This window comes from Ceratotherium simum, chromosome 23 (genome assembly GCF_057802395.1).
Source record: "Ceratotherium simum simum isolate JZ-2026a chromosome 23, ASM5780239v1, whole genome shotgun sequence".
Lineage (NCBI taxonomy): Eukaryota > Metazoa > Chordata > Mammalia > Perissodactyla > Rhinocerotidae > Ceratotherium > Ceratotherium simum.
This window is the reverse complement of record NC_141922.1, coordinates 46,492,049-46,519,631: the sequence shown is the minus strand read 5'-3', so window position 1 is coordinate 46,519,631 and position 27,583 is coordinate 46,492,049. Positions and strand designations below refer to the sequence as shown.

Here is a 27,583-nt window from a genome sequence, read left to right as displayed (position 1 = left end):
CACCATTGCAAATGGGTTTTTAGTCTGCTGTTTCACTATATAGCATCCTTGCTCCACACCATCTTGGTCTCTCTCACTTCCCCTTACTGTCTTTCTTCTTATCCCTTCCCTCATGGCTCCCTGGAACTCCAAATACTTCCCTGAACTGAAACCACAGGTGTGTTTTTATTGGCTTGTATAATGTTGGGAGCCAACATTTAAATATTAGAAGACTTCATTTTAAAATTGAGAAGGTTTTTTCCCTTCATTTAAATCTAATCGTCTAAAAACAAAGGGCTCATATTCCTAAATGGAAACAGTAGGCTGAGTTGCCTCGTGCCTGCGCCCTTTACGTAGGCATGGACTTTCCAATTCGTCACATGCCCCAACACTCCCTATCTTTTTATGGTAGTACCAACCACCTCAATGCTGTTATTCAGTCTCTTCAGATCTAGAGCAGGATGTTCGCAAATTCAGCTCAAGGACACTTTGATTGTCCAAACCCATAAAAGCATTCAGAAGAACAAGATATTTAATATAAAAGCAAACACTATTTAGAAGGCAGTTATGGCTATAAATAACCAACTGTCCTCTTGTTACACAGGATTAGACTTTTGAAAATGTTTTTCAAGGCCCTTGAATATCTGGATCTTACTTACCTTTCCAGCCACATATCTTCTTATATTTATCCTATGACCTGGCTACACTGAACTGCTCTTAGTGTTCTAAAGGATCATGCTTGTTTTGCCTCAGGACATTTGAACAGACTGCTTCCTCTTAAATGAATATTCCCTCTCCGCTAGTCCCCTTCACCTGATTATATCTTAGCATATTTCAGGGCTGGGTTTAGCTCAGTAGTTCTCAACCTTGGCTGCATATTAGAATCTCTTTTGGCACTTAAAAAAATACCCATGCCCAAACCCTAAACCAATTAAACAGAATCTCTGGGGAACTTAGGGCAAGTCATTTAAAGTTGTGGGCCTCAGCTTCCTCAACTAATGAAGAAAAATGAAGTAAAAGGAAAACTACAGGCTTTCAGAAAGTGCTTGATACCTCTATTTTGTTTTCCCATAGTACCCTCACTTATCCACTTAACTAAATCTATCACATTTGTTTTTGATTTTTCTCGTAAGCTATAAGTTCCTTGAGGGCAGTTTAGGGTGACCAACCATCCTGGTTTTAGCAATGAATGTCCTGAGTCCTAGGAAACCCTTTTAGCTTCTATCAAAGTATTTGGTGCAGAGTAAGGTACTCACATGTTTGTCGACAGGGAAAAGTCATAATTGAGGTAACAGAATGGAGCTCTCCTGTGCCCACTCTCTTTTTGGTGGCTACTCTCCCCATGGAAACTTTCAGTCTCTTACTGTTCTAATATCTAAGCTCGTAGGTCTATTGATCATGAAGCTTCTTGATCGCGGTAATTCTTTATTTTTACTCCTATGAGATCTCAGCTGTGTAACAAGCTACGGGATGAAAGCATGGTGCAATTTGCGTTAACCCCTCTAGTGATCAGAACCAATCATCTTTGATTAACGATACTTGTCTGTGAATCAAGGGAAAGTATGTATATAGGAACTTTGTTTTCATCAGTTGTGGTTCTCGAATATACGTAAATTTACCCTGGGAGACCCCCTTGTAGTATCACTTAACCCTGAGCCCACTCATGCTGTGAACCAGACAGCTGATTAAACTGTGGTTTGCTAATAATGCTAAGACTACCACAAACCAGTTACCAGAGGAAAATATTTTTCATCATTACCCACACAGTTTGGGTTTGATTTCTTATGTGTAATTCTTGGAAGTGCTTACTGCCAACTAATTATTTTGTTTTTAAGAATACTAATTTGTCCTCCTAGAGCCTTTATTCATTTCTATTTAAAAAATACTTGAAAGAATACACAGTCTTTTGCTATGTTCTTGGAAAGAGAAGTATAGGACAACAATTCAGCCCACAAGGGGCTTATTATTTTTTCCTGCCTCAGAAATTTGTGCAAAACTATATGAGAATATGATCTTGTTATTTCAGCCTTGAAGATATCATTCCGGTGTGGGTACATAAGGGTGGGAACATTTTCTTAATGAAAGTTTGTAGAACATTAGTTTCAGCCACTTTCTGCCTTGAGAAGGTTGTATAACCTAGGGATCTGCCAAAGAATTCTGTGTTTTTATTTGGGAACATGAGAGTAGGACAGTCCCATCTATATGACATAACATGAGAAGAACATTTGGTGGTAAAAATTAGATCAGTATAGAGAACAAAGTGGCAGTCAAAAAGCTGGCAAGACTTGAATAGCTACAGACATATGGTATTATATGAAATGGCATTTTAAGAAATCGAGTCCTGCTAATCACTCTTCCTCCGGAGAGGCTCTCAAGGGAACTATATACACAGGTAACGTTTAGGAAATGGCAACCAATGTTCCACTTTATTAGCTGAGTTAGTGTGGAAAGCATAGCTCTAGCAAAGCTGGAGTGAAGAAAAACAATTTAGACCTGAGATAGAAGAGGTGCTTCTTTCTTTCTTGTAAAGCTAAGGTTTAGATGTGCTTGTGGAAAGAGAAAAAGAGAGACATATTAGAGCTTACCTTGAGGCAGGCCCTTGTCTTTTTATCACATCCAGTACCGTCGAGGAAGACATAGTAGAAGAGAGAAAAACATACACACGTGGTCATGGCCTGTTCCCATCAAGAAACTAGATTAGTGGTTACTAGAGGGGAAGGAGGTTGAGGGGTGGGCATAAGGGGTAAAGGGACACATATATATGGTGACTGACAAATACTAATGTACAACCGAAATTTCACAATGTACTAAACTATTATGACCTCAATAAAATAATTTAAAAATAAAGAAAAAGAGACATGTTTTGTCTTTAGTGTTCAACTTTGACCTGTCTAATTAGCAGCCTTCCTCTTGGGTAAGGGAGGTGGAAGACGGTGGAGAGAAGGAGTCTGAGAACTTCTGCTCTGCTGCTTGAGCTGAGATTGTGGCACTATAATTGGAGAGAGGTGGATAGAATCAAGACATTTGAGAAGGTAGGACTGAGGTCAGGTCCTGGGAGGTTAGCTAAGACATACACACTCAGCCTGGTAAGTGTCAAGTTTAGCACCTGGGAGTCAACCAGTGGGACCAGGACACAAAAGGTAAAACTGGGGAATAAAGTGGGGGAGCAGGCAAAGTGTAGGAGCAACTCAGGATTAGAACCTAAGTCCAAGATTCTGGGTGAAAAGGGTTTGAGTTACAGTCTAGGGAGTCAGCAGCATGGATAGATCTCAGAGCCTTGTCTCATTTTCTACCCAGAGTATGAACAGGCCTCAAATTTTGGTGGGTGGTCGTGAGCCCATGGAAGGCAGTGAAAAGATGCATCTGGCTGGCAGTGAGAAGTAAAGGAAGAAGGTATTAGCCAGCAATTAACCTAAAGTGGGGAGGAAAGTTCTTGTCCTCTGCTGCTCCCAGGCCTAGGGTGTGGTCTAAAGGAGTGTTATGGAAAGTTAGTCCTCAGGAATACACTGAAATATGCCATGGAGCAATTCCTGTTCAACTTTACTCAGCTAGAGTGTTGAAGGGGAAAGAACGTCAGGACCTATGAGAAGCCTTGAAGCTCCCAGCCATGCTCTGCCATATGTGGTCAGCATCTCCTAAAAAACTGGACTGCAACACCCTTGGGTTGGTACTGGCCTCTGCAATGAACTGCTTATTAACTTCATTTCCTGACCTCTTTACAACCTTCTTGACTACTAGACCTTGCTTATGCTTCCATCCACCTGATAATCAAGACCTTTCTTTGCCTTTGACCTTCCCTTTCTCCCCTTATAGTCTTCTTTACCTGGGCAAATGTATCATTCCATTGCTGACCCTTTCTGTGTTTGACGGAGCCCCATGAGAGAGATCCCAATACTTTGCTTGACACATAATGGTTTACTTATAAATGGAAATAATTCTTATTATCTTCCTTAGCAATAGATCTCACAATCTAATTGGAGACCTGGACACAAAAGCAGATAATTATAATAATTTTGGTAGGTAGTACAAATGAAGAATATACAAGGTACAGTAACAGCATTGATAACATGATCAGCTCTTCCTGGAGTGGGGATGAGATTGGTAGTCAGGGAAGATTTCAAGAGGAAATTATACTGTAACTGGATCTTGAAGGCTAAATAAGTTTCCCAGGTAGTCCACAGATGAAGGACACTATAGACAGAAGAAAAATACATGCAATGATAAAAAGAATAAAAGAACACAGTTTGTTTAAATACTTGTCAGCGTGCTCTGTGTTGTGAGGGTGAAAAAGAGAGACATTTGATAACTTCTAGGTTTCTAAATTGGATGACTGGATGGGGGATGATGCCATTTTCTGAGATAGGCCATATATAAACAAGGAACACCAATATTTGTCTTGTTTTTTAATGCATGTTGTTTTGTCGTTATGGAGGGATTGGTGGTGAAAGGGACCAAAACAAACAATTTCCATTTTGGATTTGTTATGTGAATGCCTGTGGGATCTCTAGTTGATGTCCATTTGAGTCTGGAGTTTAAGAGAGATATCATTAAGATATATATATATATCTTATCTTAGATTATCTTATATATATCTTTGTCTTAGATATGTCTTATCTTAAGAATCTCTCTCTCTCTCATACGTCCAATCCCATGATGATAACCACTATATATATATACATATATGTATACATATGGGATTGGATGGAATAATTCATGGTTAATCTGTAGAATAAAAAGAGGAATCATAATGGAGGGAATCTTGGGGAACATTGACATTTAAATGGCTGAGGAGCTAGCAAAGGGGAATGAGAAGACGTAGTCTATGAACACCATGGTGCTCTGGGAGCAAATGGATAGGAGCTTTAAGAAAGGTGTGGTTGACAGGGTAAAATGTATATATGAAACATAGAGTTCTCAGGACAAAAGGAATAATGCTTAGAAACCAAAAATGTGACATTAAACAGGAAAGCCCTAGAAAATATTCTTAATGATAAAATCAGATGTACCAGAACAAAATGCTTCACAACTCTTCAGGAATGTGGGCAACTTGTGGAAAAAACTTGTAAAAATGGTGTCCATCCTTCAACCCCTACTTCAATTACAATCTTCCAATAAAATTTTCTGTGACTATGTCTTCCATAATTTCTCTGTCTTTTCTAAACTTTGACTACACTGATTGTTCTCTAAACTGCACTTATAATTGTTTAATGTTGGATAATGTTTGTTTCAGGCAAGCACCCTATAGTTCATATCTCATGTTCTTTATATCGCTCATGAAATTTCGTGTGGATTTAGGTACATAGTAAGAGCTTTATAAGTACTTGTAGAATAACAGTCAGAAAGACTCAGTTTTGAATTCCAGATACATCACTTGGACAAGTTTTCTACCTGCTCTAAGATTAACTCTTCCCCTACGTACAATGGGGATAGTAATACCTAGTACATAGGGTTGCTTTGGGGAGTAAATGGTAGGAAATAAAGTGTTCAGGGTAGAATCTAGTACAAAATAAATGTTCAATAAATGCGGTTATTTTAATGCTATTATTGTTATCATCTTCTATTTCCCACAAGAATGTAAACTTTACAAAGGTGGGGATTTTTATCTGGGCTGTTATTTGATGTATCTCAAGTGCCTAGCACGTGCTCAATTCTAGGCAGATGTTTTTCCACCTCTAGGTTTTAGCTCAGCTATTTGGAGGTAAGAGAAAGATAAGAAGATGGAGAAGATCAGTTTTGTAAGAAATCTTCCAAAACGCTTAAGTTAGAGAAAGTCTAGGCATCTTACAAAATGTTAGGGGCACCCTCCCAAATTTGCCAGCATGGGTACTTCAAGTCTTACTTCTAGCTCTTACTGATATCAGTTGCTAGACAGATGTCATTTAACATCTGCAGGTAGTGTATGCATGAATGTGCACACATCCTGTGTCTCTCCCACTTCCCTTTCATCCCCTGCCTACCCAGTTAAAAAACTGAAACAGAAATAAAAACAAACAAATCCAAAAAGGAACAGAAAGAGATGCCAAATAACCTAATTAGCATTTCAGGCTCATTGCATCATTCTATTTGGGTCTCTAGGCATATGAACCAGCACTTATATCCATGACTGGGTAAAAGCACACTTTGACGACTATTTGTGCCCCATGGGTCCATGATCATTCTCATTGAGCTTATTGTGTGTCAAGTTTTTGGAGGTGTTGCTGGAGGATGGCACTGTGCAGAGAGAAGCACCATTATTGCTTTGGTATGATCTGATGTGGCCAAGCTGCCTCCTCCTCTAAGGCTGCATCGTGTAAGAAGGGAGTGGCAGCCCGGAATGCAGCTCTCTGTGCTGGGCTGCACAGAAAAGGCTCTGCAGCTTTGTTCAGAGTCAGAGATTCGTGGTGTGTGCCTTTCCTCTGCTCAGTATTTCCTTATTTTCATGTGGGCCTTGGTGTTTGCTATTGCACACTTAGCCACTTGAAGCTAAAGAGCTGACGAATCCTCTCTGGAAGTAGCTGGATTATGTTTAAGTAGTAAATTAACCATGGCAGAGCATGATGTCTGTATGTAATCCATTTCTGAAATAATGTAAACCATCACAGTCTGAAAAGTGATATCATTTCACATGCATGGTTTGATATTCCCTTATATAATTCTGTCACTAAAGCTAAGGGATTACTTCTTTTTTTTTCTTCTGAAAGTTACAAAATTAACGAAAGTTAATTTTGAATATAGTTAAGTAACATCTCATTTATTTACAATATTAAAAGATGGAAAAGACAAGGAGAAAGTCCTTCAAATTGACCTACTTCAAGACTGGGAAAACCAGGGGCCACTGTTGCAGTCTCTTTCTCTTCCTACTCAGGGGGTCTCAGGGTCTGAAGTAAATTTGGTAAGAAGAAACAAAAAAATGCATGTGTCATGTATATTTGAGTTTATACCTGCACACATGCCTCTGGTTCCTGTCATCCTTGGCCACCACACGAAATCTGGCCCTTTCTCAATCATCTTTCCTCCCCTTCTCTTCCTCTATCACTGGGAGTATATGCCCTCCTCCCTGGCTTGCACTTCCAGTGAGAGCCTCACAGCCAGCCTTTACCAGTGCTCCCTCAGGGACCTCTCTTCCTCAGGAAACAGACGTGACACTTTCGAAATGTTCACGAGACATTCTGTCTGTCTGTCTTTCTTAAATGCTGGCTCTCCCACTCAAGGGCATTATATTCTGAACACCCCTCTCAAGTAGAGGCTAATCTTCTCCCACTGCCCTGATAATCCGTGTATAAAACACATCATGCTCGTATTTACATGCCCAATATCTGTCCTGTTCAGCAGTGCGTCTCCATTTGCATGTGCCCTTCCAAGGCCAGTTGTCTACAAGGTCATATATTTTTGTAAAATTTCCAAAGATATTTTAACAAACATTGATTAAGAACACTCTATCTTCCTAATCAACTTCCCTTGAGTCATATTTCTAATGTCGGGTGGCATTGGAGTGGTTGCAGATATTTTTGTGATCTGGCTAAGAGGAAGTTGCCACAAAAGGTTGACACTGACCGGGATTAAATAAAATGCATCAAATGGTACCATAACAAGGACATTGTCAAGAAACTCGTTAATTAATGTCTGCAATTCTCAAATAATATTTAAGTTTCTGCACAAGAAAATTTGAAATGCCTTGAGATCTTATAGCTATCAAGAATCTTAATAAAGATTTGACAATTTGAATTTAATATATTATTAACTAGTTGTAAAGCTAAAATAAAAATTTCTAACATCAATATTAAAAAACAAACAAATAAACAATACTACCTGAGTCTGAATCTCTAGAAATTACAGCCTGAGTCAGAAGGCTTATGTGCTACTTTATCATTAGAGAGTGCAAGCCCAGAGGGCGGGAGGGAGGGACAGGGAGGAAGCTGGCTACCTCTAAGGGGGGGCAGATGGCTCTGTCATTGGGGCCATGCCCCCAAGAAGGTATCAACTGCACCTCCAGACCATCTTTCAGTGGGGAGAAAAGGGGGAACACGTATTCACTAGCTCACTCTCTCATTGGTCAAAGGCTCACCCTCGAGTGCTCCTCTGAGTTGGCATGAGTGAGTCGGGGCATTGACGGAATCCCAGAGCAGGTGTCACCAGAGGAATCCTAGGATATGAGAGAAAGAGGCGCTGTCAGATTGAATGGCATGGAGTTAGAAAGCCCCAGCAGAGCTACCAGAGACAGGCCAGGCCAACCACACGTGAAATGTGTATTAGAAATGTCTGATATGCAAGAGGAAATCCAAAATTATCTTTCTATTCTTCTCTCAGTGGAATATCTTAAAAAATCATTGTGATATGAAGAAGTATCCAAAGAATATACAGCCTAAAATTATAAGGGGAAAAATTATATATATATGTTATATACATATATATATAATATATATAATTGTATATACAGTTATATATAGATATAAAGGTATATCAGGCAGTTAATAAAAATATTATGTTATTTTTTCTTCACATTTGATCATAGAATTTGTTAGCTTTTTAAAATTTATAATTTGGTGTGATTTCTTATTCTAAATAAATATTTGCCTTTGTAACTAATTTTATGTTGTAATTTTATCTTTGTTCTAGGAAGCCTCCAAAAATGTATAAGATTTAGGACTCAGGAAACCTGAATCTACCCCAGTGCTGAAGTTTGTCCTATCTGAAAACTAATAAGAAAATAAATAAACTCACTTTTCTTGATCCCACGTCCCCATTTGGCACCACTGCTTTCTCTCTCTTCTCTCCGCAAACAAGGTTTTTCAAAGATCAGTTCCTGTCTCCTGCTGCTTCTCCCTGCACTCAAATCCATTCATTCACCTGCTCCCAGTTGGCTCCTACACCCTCTGTTCCCCAGGAAGTGCTCTTCCTGAGGTCGCCAGTGGCCCCTCTGTTATCCAAGGACATTTCTGTTCCTTGTCGTGAGCGCCGTTTCTGTGGAATTGCCACAGCCTCTTGGTGCAGCTGCTTCGTACCCTTTTCTCTCAGTCATTTTCCCATGCGTCGGCAGTTCCTTCACTGCGTGAATGTGAGTGTTGCCCAGGCCTTCAGCCTTCTGCTTATCTTACTCTGATCTAACCAGTCTCTTTGGGTGACCTAATCCAGGATGTTAGCTGTCTTTTATGGGGTTCCTGCCATTTCACTCACATCCAGTCAGTCGCCTTTGGCCCTATGACATGTTCCAGGAAGAAAGTGTTCTGTGCTAAAGCCACGGGCCATGGAACTGATTTGTTTTTTAAATGTGTGTGTGTGTGTCTGACACTTCTTTATATATGATGGAACTGTATTTCCTTGGGAAATGCTGTCTTTTTCTCTACTGCCACTACCTGAATATCCGTAGTAGCTTCCTAATTGTACTTCTTCCTGCCAATCTTGTGTGTCTTCCATATAACTGTTGTAGTGATCACTTAAAAAGGAAACCTCGTCACCTTGCTTCCATTAGAAAAAAATCTCCTAGTGGTTTCTATAACATTCAGATTGCTTTAAAAAGTCTCTATCAAAAACCTATAAATTGTATAGATTTTATGAACTCTTTGTACAAGCTGAAAAAAGTTTCAAAGATGTGTAAAAAACACCAGTAGCCTCCTTCTTGGAATTTTATGTAAAGTATCATATAGAAAATATAAGCCTACAACTTGTTTGTCACATCTAACACTATATAATGGAACTTGTCTCCAGATTAATGGGTATGGTTTTAGTTCATTCTCTTTAACAGCTGCATAATATACCATAGTACCCTTGTACCAACATTTACCTAACCATCTCCATATTCTTGGGCATTCAGGCCATTTTGATATTTAATCACTACATAAGGTATTTTAATACAGTATTAGGTATAGACTCATGTAATTATGTATTCATCTAACAATTTCAATATAAGTGTAATGGAATTTCATTAAACATGTATGCATCCTGTGCTCTTCTCTAAGGGATGCTTAGATGAAGGGAATGCAAATTTCCAATTGGCCAGGTTGAGCCTTGTGTCCATACTGAGGCATGTGTCTACACCTAGAGTTTGGAGTAGGGGTCAACTCCCCTATTCTCAGCCCATTTACTTTAGGTGGAAGGAGAGACTTCCTGGAGGAATTGGGGGTGCTGCTGCCAAAAGAAGGGACAATGGAGTTGAGAGGCTAAAACACAGCAAATGTTTTGCTACAGGAGCTGATGACCTGTTCAACCACTGGCAGGTGGGTGACATTGCTCCCATGTTATAGACAGGGATTTCATCCTATGGGAGCAGAGGAGGAACAGAAACACTGAGGCTCTGAAGTTTTACATTTGTATATGTTTATTGGTGCAATCTGATTCAGGAAAAATTGTTAGCCTGAGGCTGTGGTGGATGGCTTTGATCAATTTGGAGCACTTGTCCACTTTGTTTATCCTATGAAGATTGTACACCCCACCTAGGATTGAGAAGTGAATATTCTCAGCAATGTGTAGAAATCAGTAGTAACTAATCAACTTGGATTTCTAAGGACCCAGGGTTTTTCCAAATAGAATCCACGTATGAGTGAGGATATGTCTCGGCTTTGCTTCTTCCAAGGAGCTAAAAGTCAGTGTTTTGTATGATGTACAGAATCCCCTTTGTTCAGCCTGATAGTCACCTGCCCAGAGATGTTCCACATGGTGTGTGAGTTCTGACTTTGTATTTGTATGTGCATGTGTGCCCAGATATCCGAAACTAGTTTTCATTATTAGATTTATAAATGTACCAATTTTGCCTCTATTCCTGGGACAAATGACTCTTCATTTGAAGAGGAAATGAAATGTGTGGCTGATAGGCCATTTGTAGAAACTAAAGATTCTTATCTTCCTACTGTCCCAATGTTAAGAGATTCCAGCTATTTCCACTACCTCCTTTTGAATCAGAGAAAATATGAGATTTGCTTAAAATTAGAGAAAGAGAGAGAGAGAAGGTCAGGAGGGAAGAGACGGAGGGAGAGGGAGAGATGGGAGGGGGGAGACAATGGAAGTTCTGCAAGGGAAGGGAGGAGAGAATTGCCCAACACCTTCATATTTCCTTAGATAGCAATCCCTGTTTTCTACTTGTTCACCTAGAAAGTGCCTCAGGTTCACCTGGCCTTCGCTTCCTTTGCTCATAAGCTGGCCTTTCATTCTCATTGAAAAGGCCACTCGTAAGAACCTTAAGTCAGTGATTAAGGAACGCAGCACAGAATTGAATCTTTTATTTCCTTTCTTTATTTCCTCTCCTTTTATTTCCTTTCTTTGGGTCTTATTGTCAGTATTTTTTCCAAATTCCAAACTCTTTCTCTTTCTCTCATGGAATTATTGTTACTGAGCCCTTGTTCGTTGGAATGAGGACTTTTAAGAGCTTCTTTTTTGTGTGTGTGTGTGAGGAAGATCAGCCCTGAGCTAACATCCATGCTAATCCTTCTCTTTTTGCTGAGGAAGACGGGCCCTGAGCTAACATCTATTGCCAATCCTCCTACTTTTTTTTCCCCCCAAAGCCCCAGTAGATAGTTGTATGTCATAGTTGCACATCCTTCTAGTTGCTGTATGTGGGACACCACCTCAGCATGGCCAGACAAGTGGTGTGTCAGTGCGCACCCGGGATCTGAATCCGGGCTGCCAGCAGCAGAGCGCGTGCACCCAACCGCTAAGCCACGGGGCCGGCCCCCCTAAGAGCCTCTATCTTTAGCAATTCTAGGCTCAAAATGAGTTCTGCAATGCATACAGAAGTCCCTCTGATGCTCAATGTTCAAGACGTCTCTCTGCCACCTCCACTCCCGACCCCCAGGGAGGTATAAGAAATAATTAAGCTTTTGTCATTGGCTAACTTTTACTCATATGAAGTATCTTTACTGAGCAGGTGTTATTTGGATAATGCTATGATTTATTAAGTGGTGTGACTTATTGGGTTAAGAATCTCAGTTTTGGTTTTAAAATAAATGTCTCAAATCTGAGAGTTCCTCTTTCGCCATAGCCAAATGCAGTAATTTATCTGTGAGCCCAACATTTAGAACTGAAATGAATTGTTTGGTTTCTGTTTGGCAACTTAAAAAAATTTGAATACAGTGCTTTCACATGATTTTGAGAAATGAATATATATATATGTATAGTTTTTTTTTAATTGGCCAAACTAAAAGCTTCCCATTTTTGCAGAAGGTAGTGGAAAACTATCAATGCTTCTCTGAATAACAGTTCCTCAGTCACTGGTCACAGATAAGGTGGGTAGATCCTCCAAGAGGGAGCCCCTTTTTCTAATTTGCACGAGGGTACTGAAAGATTCTAGCAACAGCTCTGTTTAGATGCAGGCTGGGAGAAGAGCCTGGGTTCAGCCTTTTTTGATATTTTTGCAAATATTTTCTTTCTTGTGTACTAGTATTGGAGACACTAATGAGACAATTAAATTGTATCTCTTCCTGTGGAAACTCAGTTCTACAGAGCTTTAAAAGATTGATCACAGTTCCAAATGTGGTTGACCCATCTTTACTCACATCTGCTTTAGACATTCAATAGGCTCCATTTCCTTAGAGTTATAGAAGCTGAGTCCTGAGAATATTTCCCTTGAGACTCCTGCAAACACAATTTCTAGAGATGGTACCATGTGTAATATATATTGGATGGGGCTTACACTTTTACATCTGAATTTTGAGTAAGGAGTCTTCAAAAGACTATTTCTTACATTTAGCAACTTAATCTCTAGACACATTATTTAGGAACTAAAATTGCTTGGATGCTATTTTTGATGACTCAAAATACCAAATTTAAATGATATTATATAGCTTTAGGGATTATGAATTAGTACAAAGCTTGTAATATTATTTAATATTTATTAAGGACAAGTATTTTCATCCTGTTCAGAATGTGAGTTTGAACTCCCCAGCATCAAATGACCTCTCACTTTCTGTCCTCCTCCCAAAATTGGCACTGGTATGTTTGCTAGAGCTGCTGTAACCAAGTATCACAAACTGGGTGACCTAAACTACAGAAATTTATTGTCTCATAGTTCTGGAGGCTAGAAGTCTGAAAAGGTATCAGCAGAGTTGATTCCTTCTGAGAGCTGTGTGGGAGAATGCCTTTCCCCTAGCTTCTGGTGGTTTTCTGGCATCTTTGTTGTTCCTTGGCATTAGAAGCATTACCCTGACTTCATCTTCACATGACGTTCTCCCTGTGTGCTTGTCTGTCTCTTCACATGGCATTCTTCTATAAGGGCAACAGTCCTATTGGATTAGGACCCCACCCTATTCCAGGATGTCCTTGTAGGGGAGGAATACTATCCTCTACCCACTCTGGGTCCTCTCTGGCTGGGCTACAAATTAAACTGACATAAGACAGAATAACAGGAGAAAATCAAACAAAACTTTATAACATGTATACATGGGAGAGACCCAGGAAAGACTGGGTAACTCCACAAAATGGCGGAGATTCTCATCTTAAATACTATCTTCAGCTAAAGACAAAGGAAGATATGGGGGTGGGATGAGTCAGCTATGGGAGATTACCAGAAAAGCACAGTAAACAAGAATAAGGTTTTGTTTAATATGCAGATTAAACATATTATTATGCAGATTTAAGTCCTTGCCTTCCACACTGATGAGTTTCTAGAGATAAGTTCATCCCCCCTTCTTCCTGATACAGAGAGGGAGACACCTTTACACATGGAGATTTCCCTTGCAAATGTAAATGTCTCTTACAAAGGATAACCTCTACTTTTACTTGGTTTCCAGAGCTTTGATAAGAATGGGCTTAGCAAGGACCCTCCTGGTCTATCCATACCCTGAGTGATCTATGGTGATGGCCTGTCCCCTGTCCCCACTTCTATCTTAAATTCTTTTAGGCAGTTAGTGGGGGATGAGGGAAGTCAAAGTTTCTTTCAGAGTCTTCTGAGCCTTTATTGTCTTCAGCTCGATATAATCCACATACCAGAGTGGCACATCTTTGGTCAGTCTGCCCTGAACCCCATCAACCTCATCTTGACTAGTTACATCCTCACTGACCCTATTTCCAAATAAAGTCACATTCTGAGATACTGTGGGTTAGGACTTCAACATATGAATTTGGAGGGGTCACAATTCAACCTATAACAAAACCCAAAGGTGTTTTATGAACAGGCTTGATATTCTGAGGGCAGTGAATTCTACTGGAATAGTTGTCCCATTGACTTCTGGTAGCTGTAGTTTTCTGGGTAGTATTAGAAGCTCCATAACCAAAAGCCTCAGTCTATAAAATACTGTTGTTCTTATAGTCAGGCCTGAAGGGAGTAAGACTAGTGCTTCTGAGTCTTAGTTGCCTGACCTCACAATCACAATAAAGATGAGGTCACTAAACCAAGAAAATATAAAAGTCCCCAACAGAGTGGCTCTCTATATGTAATTCCAGCACAATTCCCCACCTCAGATACATTACTCAATTTCTAGACAACCTTTTGCACTTCCAGGTTTCTTTGGTTTTCTGAATAATTGCTGTCATGCAAATCCACATAAAACTGGGCTGAAATAAATAAAAATCTTTATCTTAAAATATAAAACATCATCTTCTCTGTGATAAACAGTTCTCTTTCTCACCAGCCATGATGGAGTCACTTTCTAGTGATTTCAGCCAAGAAATTATATTAGGAACAGAAGCAAAGATTGAGCTACTTACCCGCTTTTGTGTTCTTCCTCGGCAGGGGTCAGGCACCGTGTCTAGGGAAGCCATTCTCACTGCAGCCTGGGTGGAAGGGCGGGGGGCTGGTGCTAAGTGTCCAGCTTCACACTCAGGACGCCTCGAAAGTTGGGTCGTGTTCACAGGCCCTGAAACTACTGATGATTTTGTTGTGGGAATATGGAGTCTCTTCTACTTCTCTACTATAATGACCATTACTACACCTATGAAACATATTTTCCTTAAGTCAGACAGAGGAAGACAAATACTATATGATTTCACTTATATGTGGAATCTAAAAAACAAAACGAATGAACAAACAAAACAGAAACAGACTTAATAGAGACAGGAAACAAACTAGTGGTTGGGGGGGGCAGTTTTGGGTGGTGAGTGAAATAGGTGAAGGGGAGTAAGAAGTACAAACTTCCAGTTATAACTAAGTCATGGGGATGTAATGTACAACATAGGAATATAGTGAATAATATTGTCATAACTTTGTATGGTGACAGATGGAAACTAGACTTATTGTGGTGATCCTTTCATAATGTATATAAATATCAAATCCCTATGATGTTCACCTGAAACTAATAGGATATTGTATGTCAATTATACTTCAATAAAAAAAAAAGTTTTCTTAAAAATTGCGTCTTTCAAAGTCTTCTAGTGACGGTTTTTTTTTGTGGATATATCAGACTTGCATTACCAAGACATGATTTTTGATCTTTAAGAATAATCAACCATCTAAAGATCTCAAGTTTTAAGTTTTCTCCTCCAATCAATCTCTGTGTCTCTCTGTCTCTCTATCTCTCTCTCTCCCTACTCTCTCTCTCCCTTCTCCCTTTCTCTCTCCTTCTCTCCCTCTCCCGCCCTCCCTCTCCCACTCCCCCCCTTCTATCTCGCTCTCCCTTTCTCTTTTTCTCATTCATCCCCATCCTCCTTTGGCCTAATACCCATTTTGTTTTTATTCTTTTATACTTTTGTTTGTTGTGCTGATTTTGCTCTTATCTCAGTTAGATTAGGTAATACAAATATCTGTTAGCATTTGCAGCAATTTTTTCCCCAAAATGATAGAGAGTTGTAATTCTGCTCTGATTGAATTGAATACCCTGTTTTATTAAACATGGAGAAGAGTGTAGATAATTCTGCTAATTTGTGACTCTAACTCATTAATATTTTCAGCATCTTTGGAGGATTTAACATATTTTAGCTTGTATGAATGTGTGTATTAAAATATGTACGTAGCTTATCCCGTGAACCAGAATAATAAATGAATCAGAAAAAGAAACCTTTATCCACTCCCCTCTCCTTTTTGGAGGTCTGTGTGGGAGGAAGGCTTGGGTTTTGTAGTTCTTATTTATGGAAGGGGTACTTGAAGTTTTAAAGCACTGCGCATTGTGAATTAGGCCGTTCTCCTTTATTGTGGCTGTTGTTCATTGCCATATTAGCATAGAAATAGTTTCTCACTGAGGGGGAAGGACACTTGCTTAAAGTGAAATCTCAGTACGAGTGTTGTATTAGATAAAAGAGGTGTCTACAAAATTTCTAGTCTTTGAGGTGGTTCTTGTAGAATCTACCGACGTGACATTTTGCATTTATAGGTCTAGAGATCTATTAAAGATTTGAGTTAAATGTGTTTTACATGACTATTCCCTTTTTGTGTGTATGTGTGAGGAAGATCAGCCCTGAGCTAACATCTGTTGCCAATCTTCCTCTTTTTTGCTGAGGAAGATTACCCCTGAGCTAACATCTGTGCCCATCTTCCTCTATTTTGTATATGGGATGCCACCACAGCGTGGCTTGGTGAGCGGTGTGTAGGTGTGCACCCAGGATCTGAAACTGCGAACCCCAGGCCGCTGAAGCAGAGCACATGATCTTAACCACTATGCCACCAGGCTGGCCCCATGACTATTCCCATTTTAATTTGATAGGAATATGGGATTCAAAGAAATTCAGTTTTTGAACTAATTCTTTTATAGATTTTATTTGGGTTAAATGGAGAGAGAGAGATGAGGATTACTGTAGTAAAGCAAACAGATAAACGGGGTAGCTGTTCACAAGGCAAGAGGAGAGAATCCAGCTTCTTCTAGCTTTGTATTCACATTTGTTGTTGCAGGTAGAGTAGAGATGTAGCCAGATGTCTACTCCAGCAAACTCGGTCCTGTCAGTATTTAGCACATTCATCAGAGTTGAGTGTCCCTACGATTCATCCACGGTGCTTTTGCTGAATACGCGGCATGCCTATTTCCCTACCCCCCATCATTGATTTAGTAGATCTGAGTGATCTGAAATGTGGGCCACAGTTTTTCTTACTTGGAAACACTCTGCATTTCTGTCTTTTGATAGGTAATTTTTATCAAGTGACTCATTCTGAAAATGGCTGAGAAAAAGTTGTTCTCCAGCTTTCCATATGACTGATGTAATGCACACAATACTCTTTACAAAGTTGCTTACACTGTAAATGTCAGGAGGTCCTTGTTGGTGGGGGTGGGGCAATATCTAGCCTTCCAGTGCTAACCTGGCTTCAGGACCTGTGCTGCAACACCACCCTTCCCAACAACCAGATTGCTGTCTCTCATCCTGCTTGTATGAAATTCTACAACAGCCTCTGCACTGAGTCTTCTACAATCACTTTTTATTTATTTTCACCAGACTTTTATGAATAAGTTACCCATAAACAGGCAACCCAGATGGGTTTTTATTTTTTTATTTCTTATTTTTTTTGTGAGGAAGATCAGCCCTGAGCTAACATCCATGCTAATCCTCCTCTTTTTGCTGAGGAAGACCGGCTCTGAGCTAACATCTACTGCCAATCCTCCTCCCCTTTTTCCCCAAAGCCCCAGTAGATAGTTGTATGTCATAGTTACACACCCTTCTAGTTGCTGTATGTGGGACACGGCCTCAGCATGGCCGGAGAAGCAGTGTGTCGGTGCGCGCCCGGGATCCGGACCCCGGGCCGCCAGTACTGGAGTGCGCGCACTTAACCGCTAAGCCACGGGGCTGGCCCCAGATGGGTTTTTAAAAATAAAGAAGGGAATGGTCATTGGTAGACCTTTCATGTATTTCAGTTATAGCCAAAATGTCTTGTACTGCTTGAAAAGATATTTGATGTACAACTAGAATTTACTTATTTAAATAAAATTAAACAACTTTAAAACAGTAGAAAGTATTGATATTGGAACCAGATTGCCAGGCTTCCTAGTGTGAATAAAGAACTGGCCTGTGGCCCTGTGGCCTGGTGGTTAGGTTCCACGCACTCAGTTTTGGCGGCCAGGGTCCATGGGTTTGGATCCTTGGGCATGGACCTACACTACGAGTCAGCCATGCTGTGGCAGCAACTCACATACAAAATAGAGGAAGACTGGCACAGATGTTAGCTCAGGGCTAATCTTCCTTAAGCAAAATAAAGAGGAAGATTGACAACAGATGTTGTTAGCTCAGGGCAAATTTTCTTCAGCAAAAAAAAACAAAGAAGAACTGGCCTCATATTTAGGTAATTTAGATTCTAATGCACCTCCTTCCTCAAGTTTCTTTGTGACTTGTAAAGTCCTTTATGCCCAATCAAACACCTATCATTAAGTTGTATAGACTTGAGAGATTTGTCAGAACCTAGCTTAACACACTGTTTAACGTCAAGGATCAGCCACAAACAAGATCACTTTAATGAAATCATACTCATGCATATTTTGGTCACGTTTAAACGACTAGTGGTCATTTATACATGTCTAGGAAAATTTTCTGTGTGCATATAACATACAAACTATGTAGGCAGTAGTATCTATAAGGAATAAAAATGAACATTTATGAGCTACTCCTTACTTACTCTTTGAATAAATAAAGTTGATTTTTTTTTCACTCTAAAAAATTGTACCTGAATATAGGCTGGGGTCCAGTTATGGGAAGTGCACGGGTTCACACATTGGCCCTGCCTCTGTGATACACACTCAGGCTGGCCAGCCAGCCAACCAGGCAACTTTGAATGTGGGTCTTTTTTTCCCCAACCTTAGTCACCTTCGTGTCAGGCTTCTCACCTGTCAGTGGTAATGCTACTAGTTCTGTCTATCTCACAGATGCTGTTGTGCGTATAAAACGATACATGTGAAAATGCTTCTCTAAGTGTGTGTGGAGATATTTTTTTCTATGATGTTATCACTTTTACCAGGAAGATGCTCTGAGCCAACATTTTCTTGTAGATATCTCTGTAATCAAGGGGAAAAGTAGTAGTCCAAAAATAATGGTTTTTAGAATTGAAATATAAATATGAACTAAGGAATGAATTTTATGTTATTTAGGACGATAATGCTAGGCTTTCATTGAGCAAGTAGAATAATTAAATTGTTGTTTCTTTTGTGTTAAGTAAACCAATTTCTGTTCTACTTTGTAATGGACTGTATCTTGGGGTTATAAGATGATCGTAATTACCTCCGTCTCCTTCTCAGGGTTGGCCTTTGCTATTCTCTCATCTGTGCACCCAGTCTTTGGTTTATATGGGTCTCTGTTTCCTGCCATCATTTACGCCATATTTGGAATGGGACGTCATGTTGCCACAGGTAATAATTTCTGTCTGTGTTTGTGCTTTTCATGTTACTAATGAAAGGGACTCAGAAGTGATCATTAGTTACTGATTACATTTCCAAAGCAATTCTAACTTTACTACTGAAAACCTCAGCAAATATTAGAGTAAGACATTTAACTTTCTGTGCTTTACTCAATATGTACTGTAATTTATTGCTATATTACTATGTAACCAAGGTTATTGTTAAAGACTCTTGGCATTTGTAAGTTGTAAAAAGACCATAAAATAAGGACAACTATTCTGAATTTACAGTGAAATGAGAGAAAGTAAGTACTTTGAGGAAAAGAAAAGACTATATAAAATTTAGTTGCTCAAATATTGAAAAATATTTTCTATGTAATCGATATTTGGACTAAATCATCTTTTAGATTTCTTCCAAATTGGAGTCTATAATGCCCTTTAATTACTATGTTTCTTACCTTGCCTAGCTCTGCATTACCAAATAAACTGTGAATTGTCACAAGCAGTCTGATAATAGAGCACGCTGGTTAAAAACATGGGTTTTGGAGTTAGACCTAGGTGTATCTGCATGACCTTAGGCAAAGTTTTAGAGCTGTGTTTACTGCTGTCTTGATAGTAAAATACCAAAAAAATTTCATGTGATTGTAGTGAGAATTAGATGAGATCATTGATGTAGAGTGTCTAATTTCGTACTTGCTACATAATAAGATTTAATAAAAGTTAGCTGTTATTACAAAAATAATCCCTTAACCTTAAATATTAAGGCAATAATAATAAAAATACTTTTAACTGGAAATATCCAGAGAGGCATTTCTGTCTATTTTGTGCATGTAAGATCTCAGCTCTCTGTAAGTAATACTGTTTTGTGTCTATTTCTTCAGTGGTCAGTTTGTGATATTGACTGTATTAGTTTCCTATTTCTGATGTAACAAATGACCATGAGCTTAGTGGTTTAAAACAAGAAAAATATGTTATCCTACAGTTTTAGAAGTCAGAAGTCTGAAATGAGCCTTACTGGGCTAAAATTGAGGTGTCAGTAGGGCTGCATTCTTTTTGGAGGCTGTAGGGGACAATTTGTTTTCTTGACTTTTCCAGCTTCTAGAGGCTTCCTGCATTCCTTGGCTCCTGGCACCTTCCTCCATCTTCAAAGCCAGCAGTGTGGCATCTTCAAATCTCTCTCTGATTCTGATCTTTTGCCTTCATCTTCCGTGTTTAAGGGACCCCTGTAATTACATTGGGCACAACTGGATAATCCAGGATAATCTCCTTATTTTAAGGTCAGCTGATTAGCAACCTTAATTCTATCTGCAATGTTAATTCCCCCTTGCCATATTTATGGTACCGGGGATTAGGACGTGGATGCATTTGGAAGGCCGTGATTCTGCCTACCACATTGATACATACATTTTCTCATGCAGAAATTAACCCATAAAATAATGTTTTTATTTATGTAAATTTGGCTCCTTATATCAATTAACTTTGTCATGGGGGATAGGATCAACAGTTATCCGTCATTTACAGCACTGCTACCTAAAGCACAGTCACGCACGAACCAGCAGGAACAGTGTTACGTGGGAGCTTGTTAGAAGTGCAAAATCTTGGTTTTCACTCCAGACCTACTGAATCAGAATAAACATTTTTACAAGATCTCCAGGTTATATATATATATAAATATAAAAATATTTAAAATATATAAATAGATAAATATATAGTATGTATGTGTATGTATATGTAGTTAAATTTGAGAACCATAGATGTACTATTTATTAGATGCTTTATTAAGAGCTTTATATGTGTTATTTTATTTTGTCCTAACACAACCCTTTTAAACAGACATTATTATGTGCATATTTATGTTGGAAAACAACCCCTGAAATTCAGAAAGCTTTCTGTGGAAGTACAGATTCAAGTTGCAGGTACATGGATCACAACCCAGGTGTGCCCAAACTTTTCTTCTTTACAACCAGTTGCTCAAGAATGCACTTTCCTTTGTGTTGAGGCAAAAGGAGAAAAGCAAAAAAATGAATTAGAAGTTCTTGAAGCCTATTTTTTCCAAATTATCCCGCTCCCTAATTTCATAACAATTTATTTTCATTGTCCAAAACATTTAAATACGTCATTAGCAAGAAAAAACAGGTTGTTTAAGAGCTGACGCCAAAACCTGTCCTCTGTCAAACAAAAGATAAAAGAAAACAGGTAAAAAAATTTGCCCAATAGACCATAACTACTTTAACAAGTCAAAAATACACAACCTGATACATACCTAAATGAACATTTACAAAAAGCACTTTATTTCCTAAAGAATCACTGTAGACATTTTACTGGTGGCATGGTTTTGAAATTACCATTTATATGAGACTCTGTATTTAACAAATATTAGTAATAGCTATTGGAACCTTCTAGTCTACTAGGTAAATAATACACATTTCAAAATACATTTAATTTACAGACTTAACTATAGTCACTATATCACACAATAAATGCTAAAGGCATTTTATTTCTGCATATGTACTTCTCCAAAGGACAGAGCCAGCTGGACCTTCTCATTTCTTTTTTACCCCAGTATATTTAGAATTCTTTAGAATCAGTAAAGAAGAAATGAATATAATATATATATCAGGGGAAGTATAGAAACTAATTATTTTTTTGACTTTCCTATGGTCTTAAACATAGGGACCAATTGAATCTCACCAAAAAGTTTCTGCAAACATTTAATATAGAGAAAATATTTATCTTTTAAATCATTTTATTGTATTTTATTTTGGTGTATATATGTGTGTGGGTTTTCCTACTTCCACTCTATTATTAAGAGATTGATGTTGCTTTCATAAAGAAAAATCAGTTTATCTGGGATTTTACCTCCAACTTAGGTGGTCAGAATGTAATACCAAATTGCTAAATGCAGTAATAAATTATGCTAGAGGTACCTTTAAAAGCAAATAAATCAAAAGCCAGAGTGTAAAGACACTGAATGTACTGTTTTACTCAACAATATGAATTTTTTTATTTTTATTTAAAAAATACGTAGATTTTGAAAAGGAGTAAATCACTGATTACTTCTTGTAACTGGCAAAGAACATGTCTTGGAATAAAAGGGAAAAGGACAGTATCCTGAATATGAATCCATTGGAAACAGAATTGTTGAAGATAACCCATATGTGACATTTTTTGGTATATACTCATCTTCTAAATTAGAGAAAATTTTTTAAAGAGCAAAATCTGTTCAGTAATTTAGAGAAAACGTTAGAGAGACTGTACAGGGAACTCTTCAGAAGAAAAGAAAATAAGAAAACAATTATTTACTGAAGGCTTACAATGAGGTAGGACTTGTGATCAACGTTTTTAATGTATGAAATCTCACGTAATCTTTATGAAAATTTTGTAACTAGATAGTTTACCATCATCTTACAAATAAGGAAGCTGAGAGAGGTTAGGTAACTTGACCAAGATCACAAGCTAATATTCAGCAGAACTGGAATTTGAACTTGGGTCTGCCTAACTCTGAGGCACATATGCAGGCACTTTCTATTGGGCCCTGCTATCCACATTACTGTTAAGCTGCTAGATACTAGAGCACCACTGGTAGGCTTAAAGCCTAACTGGGTAAAAAGTTGAGAATGTGAGGGAGAGAGCAGAGAGTAATAGGGAGGAGATCAAGACAAGGGAGAGACCTATAAGATAGAGACTAAGGTAGACTGTCATCCACAATATCCTCACATATTCACAGTGCCAGCATCCTCCATTGTTCTTAACTGTCTCAGAAACAGCAAAGCATCATCCTCGCTAAAGAGGCAGCACTCCCATATCCGTGTTGGCACAGTGGATATCACCACATCCATTGCTGGTAAGGTCTCTCTCTGGACACTTTCTTGAGATGTGACTCATTCGCAGGTGAGGCTCACTTTTCTTCCCCTAGCAAAAGCTTTTAGACAGTCCTTTCTCTCTTACCATTCAGTTCCCTCCTATCTCCTTCCAAATCCCAGAAAAGATAGGCCTAAACTCAAAAATGAACTCCAGAATATCTTTGTTTTCAATTCTGTAGTCATTTGTTCAGCGGCTTTTGTACAAATCATTTTAAGAGATTTAAAGACCAAAAGGCACACTTTACTCTCAGGAGAATGAGACTTTGAGAAATTCTGTTGCAACATATCTTGAAAAAATATGTTTTGTCAAGAGCAGATTCTATGGTGAATGTTCCTTACTTGGTGTTGCCCATCATGGATGCCAGAAGCTTGTCTCTAATCATTAATATATTTGTTCCTTGATGTGCTCTTAATTTAGTACTTAATGATAAGGACAGTGATCATGATGGTTAATATTTACTGATGATTTATTGAGAATGACACAGCTCCCTATGAGGACTATATTCAGTTTGCTCCATGTGTTTATGTACTATCGACTCAATGGGACAGCAAAGAACATAGAATAACAGACCATAACAGAGCATTCTGATCCTACTCTTAGTAAGAATTATGTTTTTTAGGTGCTAACTATATGCCATATACAGTGTTATTTTAGTTAAGTCTCATAACAACCCCACTGGGTGAGGAATGCTAGCTGTTTATAGATAAAGAGATTAAGATGACAGTGCTGGGATTGAAGGTGAGGTTTATTGGAGGCTACAACTATGCTGTTCTGAGCCACAACACATACTGCCTCTCTTATCCAGTAAGATCAGAGGGTTGTCTGTATTTGGTTTCCATTGAGACCTGTTTTTGTTTGACTCTCTTGCCCTGTGCAGCTGCATGTTTTATGTTGAGATATCTACATCTGGCCACAGGCTGTTTTTCAAAGTCTCTTGTATGACCTGGAGCAAAGTAAGGTCTTTAAGTAATGAGTCAGGTGGAATGTTTGTGCAGTACCACTGTTTGTTTCTTTAAATTTGCTGAACCCTCTCTGTGGGAACTGGCATTTCCCTGCCCATGTGGCTGCATTCTCAGACATGCTATGCCAAGATGAGAGGCATCAGAACTCTTGGCAGGGAGAGGAGAACACACTGAAAATGATTCTCCATTTGTGTGAGGCCAGCTCAATCCCTGGAAAATGCCTTTGAACCTTATCTAATTACAGTAGACGAAAACAGTAAGTTTAATCATTTTATAGGGCACAGCATGTTGTATTATGCTGTAATAAAGGTCTACTCTGCTTTGAGAGCACAGGGAGTAGAAAGATTAAACCTGGCCTGAAGGATCTGGAATGGATCCTTGTTGGGTATGGGATGTGAGCTAGACCTGGAAAGGCAAGAGTGTTTGCACAGGTAGATTGGAGGAGCAAGCATTTCAGGCAAAGAGCCTCAGATTCAGCAAAGAGCTCATATTTAGCCACTGACCCTGCTGAGGTCTTGATATATATCATCTCATTTATATTCCCCCCATTTCAACCCTGAAATATAGGTATTATTACCCCTATTTTATGGATGAAGCAATTTAGACTCAGAGTACTGTGCTTTTAAGTCATGTTAGTGATAAACGGAGGAGCTGGATTCAAATCCAGACCATGATCTTAATCGCTGCCCAGGGGACATTCTCTATGCAGGTCTGCAGAGAGTTGGGAAAATGTATGGCCTGGGAGGGAATAGCAGGTAGATGGTGACTGTGTGTTGGAGGAATATGTGTAATTGTAGGCAAGTGTCTGTTTATTCCATGGAGTGGAGTGAAGGGTGGAGGAGTAGGGGTGCAGAGGAGAGTGTTTTTGATAGATCTGTTTGGTTTTGCAATGTGGATTCAACTTTAATGGTGGAATCCAACAATTTTTATTGAGTCTGTTCCTAATAGAAGATTCCTCACCCCACCCTCTTCTTTTAGGCACCTTTGCCTTGACATCCTTAATATCAGCCAATGCAGTGGAACGGCTTGTCCCTCTGAGCAGCCAGAACCTCACCACACAGAGTAACACAAGTGTGCTGGGCTTGTCTGACTTTGAGATGCAGAGGATCGGTGTCGCTGCAGCCGTCTCCTTCTTGGGAGGTGTGATTCAGGTAAGTAGTACTGAGACTTGGGAGTATAGAAAGGACAAAGTGGCAAAGGAAAGGCAATTGGTACTTTATTTTTATTTGTGTTCATGGGTTTGTCTCTCTAGATAGATAAAGGGCAGATATGTTTTATCTTTATGGAAATACTGTCCACTACGTAGAAGAGTTACTCTGTAAATTCTGGTTGAATAAATAAATTCAAACCAATAAATCGAAGTTACAGGGAAGCAATTTTTGACTTTTCAAGAATGAGCTTTCTAACCAATGTTTTACAACAGAGAATGGGCTTCTTATAAGGCAATAAGTTAGTCCTGATGTTCACACAGTGACCAGATCATCACTGTATGGGGTGTTAGAGGAGAAATTTCTGCAATGAGAGGGACGTGACTAGATTTCTGGGATCCTTCCCAATTTCCAGATTTTATGATTTTACGGCCTACGTCAGTAACGAATAGTATGTCGTTTGTGCCACAGACTTGCTGGTGTGAGGTCTTGGGATCTGTACCAGTCTTTGCCCCTTTCAGCATTAGGCATGTGTGTTTATGCCAGGTCTGCTCTAGTCTGTCTATTTCTTCAAAATATTAGACTATGTAATTTGCTGTTTCTAATCAGTTGTCAAAATTAGATGACTCAGAAGTGAATATAAAATAAATGTAGACAAGTACTGACTATTAGACATGGATTGCCTTTTTGATAGCCATTTTGGCTTACTCCCTCATTTTAAACTGAATTATGTGTACATCAGCTTCCTGGGTGGCTGTTTTCTGGGTTGGTACAGGCTCTATTTTAACTGTAAATGACAAGAAGGGAGAAAAACAGTTGATGATTGCCAGGAATTGGAGGGTAGGAAGAAAATATGTGACCTGGAGGGAAGGAGACATTAAAAGTCTTCGAGTTACATTGCCCTGTAGCTATGTGAAGAAGAAGAGAAGAATTAGGGATGTAAGATGAATAAGAGCTCAAGTCTTCACTGTTCCTTAGCAAACAGACCATCTGAGTGGCAGCTTTGCTTAGGAGACTACCAAACTAGAAGGCCAATAGGTGTTTTCTGTGGCTCATGTCTGTGCTTTCGTGAAATACAGACCGGTTGATGGTACCCTGTAACCTTTGCTATATGTTTTTGAACATGGATGATGTCAGCCTGTTCTGAGACTTGCACAGGGCAGGCTTAGTGGCCTTTTCCTCCTCACTTGGCCTGTGTGAGGGCCCCTCATGGACCTGCCATCCGTGTCCATCTCAGAAACAGTCAGCCAAATGAACTTGTGATTCAGATGTGGATATGTTGCCGTAGATTTGGTATAGGTTTTCCTTAATTTCTGTTCTATTAAAATAAAAATCTCTGTGTTAACAAGGCAAAGATAATATCGCTGCTCCTTCTGGTCCCATTATTTTCCATTCAAATATCTCTTAGAATTTATGATTTTTCCCAGGTTTGGACTTTCTCTTATTCTATAAAGAATAGAACAAGTAGTTTTAGGTGTGTATTAGTATTTTAAAAATCTAAGAGAATATATAATTAGTGATAAGACCCGGCAACCTTTGCTTAGGTCTCATTTTAACTGTTTTCCATAAGTTTGAAACAGTCACCAGGTATTTTGTTATTATCTAGCAAATTTGGATTAAGAATTTAAATGATAATAAAATATAAAAGTAAAAGCCAGGATTCTAAAACATAAAAATAAATGTTTCATTTCCCAGAACGAAATTCCCTAGAATCACAAGAGTAAAACAGGATATTATTAAAGATAGTAAAAATAATTTGGTTTTCATGGCCTTTTATTACATGTAAAATCTGATCCTGAGAGTTGCATGTTTTGTCTTAAACTTCGTCAGACATCTGCTTTCCTTTGTTTTTAGCTCTGATCTTAGATATATGACCTGCATTTTAGCCAATTTTTAAGCAGATGGCTGCACTTTATTTAACCTCCAAATTCATCTGTCCATTGTCAACCAGAACACTTGGGTCTGTAGGATCTTTTGGATCCGGCTCCTCAGTCATTTTTCCTTTTCTCCTTCAGATTTGAAATCCACTGACTATGAGGGCAGTGCCAGGGTTTCCAGCTTCTATGAACACACAGATGTTTGCCTTGTTTTATTTATTTTTTGTTTTGCTTGTACATTATTCATTTTCAGATTTTTTTTTTTGTCCTCTGACAATGCAACTGATGGAATTATTTAAGTTAGTAAGATGATATTGTTAAGGTGTTTGAAACAATCACATTCCATCTAGTTCACGGAGTGTATATCAGTCGCAAATGCTCTCAGCTGCAAGTGACAGACTCGGCTATAGAGGCCCACACTACACAGACTTATTGCTTCTTGTGCTGCAACAGGTCATAGAAACAGGTCCTTGAGGGTTGTCAGTTTCCAACAGCCCATTCAATTGATGAACTGATCTGCTTTTTCATTAGATAATAAGGACTCTGACTTAGCACTTTTCCTTTTTTGCCATCTCTTCTGGTAATTTACAAATAAATTTTTTTCCT

General features: G+C 38.9%; 1 protein-coding gene across 3 annotated transcripts in view; it reads left to right on the top strand.

The window, feature by feature from the left end:
- The window catches only part of SLC26A7 (solute carrier family 26 member 7), a 139,370-nt gene that overhangs the window by 25,914 nt on the left and 85,873 nt on the right, over nucleotides 1-27,583 (top strand). For all 3 annotated transcript variants that reach the window (XM_087447684.1, XM_087447683.1, XM_004431160.3), the window contains exons 3-4: nucleotides 19,029-19,139; nucleotides 24,931-25,103. In XM_087447684.1, the coding sequence (XP_087303810.1) occupies nucleotides 19,029-19,139; nucleotides 24,931-25,103 (284 nt within the window). The remainder of the gene's footprint in view (nucleotides 1-19,028; nucleotides 19,140-24,930; nucleotides 25,104-27,583) is intronic.